General features: G+C 37.5%; 1 protein-coding gene across 2 annotated transcripts in view; it reads left to right on the forward strand.

Annotated features, from left to right (window-relative positions):
* LOC106875359 (uncharacterized) overlaps positions 1-7,511 on the forward strand; it is a 105,960-nt gene that overhangs the window by 36,315 nt on the left and 62,134 nt on the right. For both annotated transcript variants that reach the window (XM_014923451.2, XM_014923452.2), the window contains exon 3: positions 5,876-5,924. In XM_014923451.2, coding sequence (XP_014778937.1) covers positions 5,876-5,924 — 49 coding nt within the window. The remainder of the gene's footprint in view (positions 1-5,875; positions 5,925-7,511) is intronic.

Consider the following 7,511-nt stretch of genomic DNA (forward strand, 5'->3'; position numbering starts at 1 on the left):
TGGCAACATGACTTATGGACTCTTCCACTTTTTTATTGGACAATGCTGACTTCTCCAAGAACAATGCTCACTCGGCTGATATCAGTGATTGGCTAAGTTGCTCATAGACGTAACCTAGAGGGACAGGCCCCTTATTTTTTGGTTAAGGCTGTGGTAAGTTTTCCTAAGCTGCTCCAATTCAGATCCCCAATGCAAACATTCAGATCAACATTCTCTTATGCAGATCTCTAATGCAACTTAAAAAAAGCAGTCAATGAGTGGAAATAACCAATACATTGATTCCTTATGGAATTTTACAATCAAATTGCCAGCAAACCATTTTCAGCTAACCAATTTCAACGGATTCAGCGCAAATCTGATGTCAATGTTACTTATTTTGGTTTAAAATAACGCACTTGATCACTTCATAATCCTAGCTTAATCCTGGGCAACGCCAGGCTATACTGCTAGTAGTATATAAAATATTGGATTGTTGGCTTATGAATCAGGATGTCAGACTTGTTGCAGGCAGTTTGTTATGTTTCTGGTCAAAATTCTTCTACATTGTCATAGTTCATATAATGTTAGTAATCAGTACCAGATCATTTGGGAATAATGTCTGTGATAGACTAGCATCCTATCCACTGTTAAGTTTATCTATATGGAGCTGGATCTAAAAACAGCCTTTAAAAATCCTCACCTATAATCATAAGGTCAATGCATCATCATCGTCATAATTATCGTCTTTTTAATGTCTACGTTTTCATATTGACATTAGTCATATGAAGTTTGTTGAGGCAGATTTTCTATAAATAGATATACCTCCTGTCACCAACCCTCACCTGTTTTCAAGCAAGGTAATATTTCCCTATGGCTGAACATGTTTTCCTGGAAGATTAGAAATGAATGCCACTGCGTATATGATGGTAACACCCGTTAATAACTATTGTGCAATATGAAGACACAATACATATGCAACCCCATGATTGACCAAGAAGTAGGGAGTAGAGAATCACTCAAATATGGGTATTCAAGATAATACACACATTAGATTGGAAATAGGACCAATACAAAGGAATATAGAGGAGACGGGAAGTGGCTACAAGTGCAGGCAGTACCATAAAACATTTGGTATCCAAATTAGATTGAAGATCCATCAGAGCAAGAAGTGTTTGAAGAAATCAAAACAGTGTTGGTCATTTGACTGTCAGATATGAAGCAAATCATCTCAGGAGTCAAACCACAGTGGATTGATAAATGCTTCAGCTGCAATTCTTTCAAAGTCTTTAGGTCAAGATGCCTCTTCACCAGATGAGACGATGAAGAAACTAAAGGTTTTGTGGCCAGCTGCAAATAAGAAGGCCAGTTAGAACACATTTAGAAAGAAAGTGTGCAAGATACTTCATAAAATGGCATCAACCCAAGACAAGCTGAATAAGGTTGCAAGTACAGTCTATGAGATTTCAAGTTATTTTGTGTAAAGGAGGGTGGTAAGAAGCTATTTGCTAAGCCCAGCGAAAGCAGGCACAAAAGACAGATGAAACAGTTAAAAAGAGAGATCTTATGGAAGCTGTAGAAACAGGCCAGTCTCGAGGACAAGGCAGATCTAAAGAAAAAGTGCCATAACATGCAAATAGATATCACATGCATTGAAAGAAGAAAGGAAAGTAAGCAGACAAGAGAGCAGTTCCTTAACTCTTATGAGGTTACCAGGAAGCTGTTTGTTGAGGATAAGAGTGACAGGCTAAAATACACTATAGATGAACTGGATAGGCATATACAGGAGACATACAGTGACCCAAAGTGAGATCAAACATTCCCACCCATAAATGGTTTGAAATGCCTAATGAAACCAGGAATCAAATTTCAAGCTGATGATTTAGGCAGGAAAGAAGTAGACATACTTGGGAAAAAGGCAAGAGCAAAGAGTGCAGCAGGTGGTGGAGTGCCATACAAAGTGTACAAGTATTATACTCAATTATGTGACCAGCTTTACCTACTACTTAGACAGTTGTGGTGTAAAGGTGAACTGGTTTATGACTGGTGCAAGGCAGAAGGAGTTTACTTACCAAAAGAAGCTGAAGTAGAACTGATTGGCCAGTTCAGACCAGTTTCAATCCTGAGTGTGAATGATAAGATTTACATGGGTGTACTTGTTAAGAGAACAGCCACATATCTACAAGTTAATGGATTTGTGACTGAAAGTGTCCCGAAGGCTGGAATCCCCAGAATTCCTGGGTGTGTGGAACATACATCTTCAATCTGGTATGTGATACAAGATGTGAAGAAAAACAAAAGGCATTTGAATATTGGCTGGATGTGGCTAATGGTTATGGTTCTGTACCACATAAATTGTTGATGGAAGCAATGGACATCTTTTATATTCTGGAGAAAATTATGGTTCTGATGAGGAACTACTATAACAACTTCCAAATGCGACTCATGACAGAAACTTTTATCCTGATGACAGAGGCTGGCTTTATGGTGTTTATATGCATCCACTACTGGTTGCATTTCTTTGGCAGTTTTTTCACACTCCATCTGCCAACATTACAACTATTACGTAATTCCAAGCCCCCAGAAACAGCTGTTGGACCTGAAATACCATGCTTTCTCCCTTTAGCTTTCTGTATTTTTTGTACTCCATGTTAATTTGCTCTGTAAATATATAAATCTCTATATGCTTATACATGAGTGTTCATCTGATGAATAATTTCAGTTTTTGTTTCTCTATATATCTCTAGATATTCACATATGGATTTCTATGTATGTATATTTCTATGTATGTATACAGTAGTTCATCATGAAGAAGAGAAAAAGTTTAACATTTCAGGACTAGACTCTTGGCGAAGGCTCAAATGTTTAGGAAATAATTGGTGCTTTGTTACCAGATTCAGCAACAATCAAAACAAAAGATAATAATTTTGATATATTCTTTTATTATTTTACTTGTTTCAGTCATTTGACTGTTGCCATGCTGGAACACCACCTTGAAGGGTTTTTAGTGGAACAATTTGACCCCAGGACTTTTTTTTCTAGTCTAGTACTTATTCTAATTGTCTGCTAAGTTATGGGGATGTAAACACACCAGCACTAGTTATCAAGCAGTGATAGGGGAACAGACACACACACACGTTGCCAGTATTGCCTGACTGGCCTTCGTGCAGGTGACACATAAAAGCACCTACTACACTCTCTGAGTGGTTGGCATTAGGAAGGGCATCCAGCTGTAGAAACTCTGCCAAATTTAGATTGGAGCCTGGTGTTGCCATCCGGTTTCACCAGTCCTCAGTCAAATCGTCCAACCCATGCTAGCATGGAAAGCGGACGTTAAACGATGATGATGATGGTGATGCAAACAGGAAAAATAGAACTAAAAATATGAGTGTATGTATATTTTTAATATCTAGCTGAAGCAACAGAGTGACTCAAGGGCCAAGAGGTTTGTGCATTGGTACATATTGAAGTGTTTGATAAGCACCAATGCATGAAACTCAGCCCTTGAGTTACTCTGTTGCTTCTGCTAAGTATTAATAATGCTGAGACCCCCTTCGGTCATGACTGACCATGGGATTGTACCTAGAAAGTTACCCTCCCAGGCACAAGTCCAGGCAAGGTTGTTTATGGAAAACCAGCAGTCGCCCATGCACACCGGCCTCCCCTCTCCACGCCACCAGTGTTATCCAAGGGAAAGGCAAAGGCTGATACAGCTTGGCACCAGTGATGTCGTCACTCATTTCTACAGATGAGTGAACTGGAGCAACATGAAATAAAGTGTCTTGCTCAAGAACACAACATGTAGCCTGGTCTGGGATTCGAACTCACAACCTCACGATTGTAAGCTCAACGCTCTAACCACTGACCCATGTGCCTTCACATTAATAATATATATATATATGTGTGTGTGTGTATGTAGTATGTATGTATATATGTCTGTAGTGTGTATATATGTCTATGCAGTGTGTATGTATATGCACGCGTGTGTGTGTGAACTTTCAGTTTCTGTCTACCAAATCTATTCACACAAGGCTTTGATCATCCTAGGATTGTAGAATATCCAAAGTGTCATGCAAACCATGTGATTCGGGAAGTGAACTCCTTAACCACTCAGTCATACCTAATTAACAAAAAAATTCATCAACTTTTTTTTTGCTTTTAATATCGTTGGGAAATCATTGTCACTGATGCATCCCTATCATCACCAAAGCTGGTTGTGGTGTTAACAGAGATTTCTATGGTTTTAGAAGTATTTCCCATATGCACATTGTTTGTATGTGCCATAACATTAAGCAACATGCCATATAGCATAGCAACTAACTCTTTGTAAGAATATATTTCTCGACTTGTTTTACATTTAAATTTGCAATTAAACACCTGTGAGAAAATAATCACTGCAACAGCTGAGCAATCATGAAGAATCGTGATTTCAACTAATTTGCAGCTAGAAGAAGGAATGATTTCTCAGTCAATACTTAAGAATAAGACCATCTGTGCTATAACACATAAAAAAATATAGGAATCAATTCATTCTGTTAAAACTGCTACAATTATTTAAGATTACCCTTTTGATAACCAACCCACTTGAAGCCATCCCTGTTTGTAAAGTCATTTAAATAAAATCTTTATTTAAAATGTGAAATGCCATGTTAATTTATGTTCCAATTGTCAGCTTATTAATGACAAACTTACTCTACTAAATTCCTCATTATTTTCAAAATTAATTGAAACCACAGCAGGGAATTTTAACAGAAATATGGTAACAAAAACGTTAAAGTGATCTGAATTAAAATCCTACAACAAAATTCCATTTTAAGGTTTTGTTCCAAACACCAGCTTCATGATGACAAAATTATTCTACTAAATTCTTTATTATTTTCAAAATTAATTGAAACAAAAGCAGTGTAGTTTTCAACAGGGTTAAATATAGCAAATTTCTTTGCATAAGAAATTCCAGTTAAAAAATAGAGCAACTGAAGTAGAATTGTGAATACCACTGACTCTGAACTACAAAGTGAAAACATAGATCATTATCATACATCCACTTTCCTTGTTGGCATGGATTGAGTGGGTCAGCATGGTCCAAGTCATTTCATATTTGGAATTACTGCTCAAGAGAATTTTCTCTCAAGACTAACTCCTGAGTGGGAGGTCTTCTCACATCTAGGTGAACCCTGAAAGTATGTGCTCTGTAGAAGTGAGTGGGGATAGAAGAAATCAGAGTGAGGATGTGTAGAGTTTTAAAGAGTGTATGGGGGAGTGAAGGTGAGGAATAAGTGAGAGGAAGGGTTGGGTAGGGTTGAAGGATGGGTGTAGTAAATAGTGGACAAGAAGTGGGGGATGACTGACAGTGGAGAAAAAAAGGGAGAGAAAGTAGCAGAATAATAATAAGGATACAGTAAACAGGAGAAGGATGAGAGATATGTGGTTCTGTAGGTTGCAGGAGTGTGTTGGGGAGAGGAACTAAGTATTGCAATACATTTAATCCAATGTATTGGCCTTTTCCACCTCATTATTTTATGTCTGGTATTAATTATACTTATCATCATCATGTAATAACTGTATTCTATGCTGGCATAGGATGGATGGTTCAACAGGAGCTGATGAACTGGAAGAATGTCGAGAGCCCCAATGTCTGTTACATATTTTTACATTTCTATCTTATAACACTTGTAGAGCTAGCTTTCTGTGATGATGTAAGTTGAAAAGTTTTACACATTCAGATATTTTGATAAATTATTATTGCCAAATAAATCTTTAAAATATCAGCATGTACTACTTTGTGTATATATGGTGTGTTTTCATGTTTCAACATACATTTGTGTGCATGCATATGTGTATGAGTGTCTACGAAGGTACCACTATTTTCATATTTGTCAATATTGTTTTTCTTGTACAGAGGAGCTGAAAGCAAACCAGCCAACTGGTGTCAATGCTGAAACTTGCAAGTATGTTATTTCTTTCTTTAAATCTGTTTTTCCTTCCTTGCAGCCTCTCTGTTACTCCTTCCTGAACACATTAAATATCTTGCATAACTCTAAGATAAACATTTTCTCCAATTATTCATTCCTATTTGTGTTCCCACTCCAATCAATAACTTGCAGCATTAACCACACTAACTTCATCCATCTACCTCTACTTTCCCAGTCTGTAAATCTGCATTTGAAAAAGTTATGGAAACTGGCCACTTTCATTGCAATAAAGAAAAGCAACTGCATCATTATATATAAATGAAAAGTTATTGTTTAAGAATTCTTTGGGTTATCTCATACTGAATTTAGAATGGTTGAGTTTATAGAATTTTGGGCAAGTGACTAAGAAGTTTGCATTTGGTTATTTTGTTATTAGTGTTTCACTGTATCCTTGGCCACAATATCATTATCAGCATTTAATGCCCCCCTTTTTCCATGCTGGTATAGGTTGGATGGTTCAATAAGAACCAGTGAGCCAGAGGTCTGCACTATGCTCTAGTGTCTGCTTTGGCATGGTTTTATGGTTGGATGCCTTTCCTAATGCCGACCACTTTATCGAGTGTACTGGGTGCTTTTTTCATGGTGCCAGCACCAGTAGCTCTCATCTACTACAAGTGATCTCACATTCATAACATAGCCAAAACTGAATCCCCAAAACTAATCTTCCTCTACAGAACCAGGAAATATTTCATCAAGCAAAATACCTCACTGTATTTAGTTGTATGCTGTCAACTTAATATGACAGTCCCCTGAAGGGAATAATACTACTGTTGGTTAGACCTAGGAAGCTGCACCGCTTCCTGTCGGCCTTGACACATTTCCTGTGTCCTTATGTTTAAAAGGGGGAGACAAGCACCTCTACCCAGCTAAGCCTGCATTCAGAGACATGTTTCTGAGTCTTTGCTCGTCATCAGTCTGGAGTAGCATGACCCGCTAGTCGAAGATGCCTGTCAAGCTCTTGTAAACATAATAATTCTAGTGAAATACATTTACTGATTTCAAATTTAGAAGTAATACATTTCTAAATCTCTCAGATTTATGCATTTGTGATACAATGTAGTTGTATGCTGTCAACTTGTCTCCCTCTTGTAAACATAAGGACACAGGAAATGTGTCAAGGCCGACAGGAAGTGATGCAGCTTTCTAGGTCTAACCAACAGTCGTATTATTCCCTTCAGGGGACTGTCACATTAAGTTGACAGCATACAACTACTTCATCATATCACTACTGCATAAATCTCTCTGAGAGATTTAGAAATGTATTATTTCTCACTGTATTTGTTCTAAACTTTGCTTTCATCCTTTCAGAGTTGATAAAAAGAAAAATACCATTCCAAAACAATGGACTGGTGGAACTGTTATAATGTTGAGCTAGATATCTTGTGATATTTGTTCCAGTTCTTTATATACTGAGTTCAAATCCTACCATAAACCATTGGGGAGGTAAACTTATTCCCTCAACCGATACCTTCAGCAGAATTCATTCTAGTTTATTTGGAAGAACACGTCACATCCCATAGACCATTGGGGTGGTAAACTTATTCCCTCAACTGATACCTTCAG

Source organism: Octopus bimaculoides, chromosome 2, assembly GCF_001194135.2.
Source record: "Octopus bimaculoides isolate UCB-OBI-ISO-001 chromosome 2, ASM119413v2, whole genome shotgun sequence".
Classification (NCBI taxonomy): Eukaryota; Metazoa; Mollusca; class Cephalopoda; order Octopoda; family Octopodidae; genus Octopus; species Octopus bimaculoides.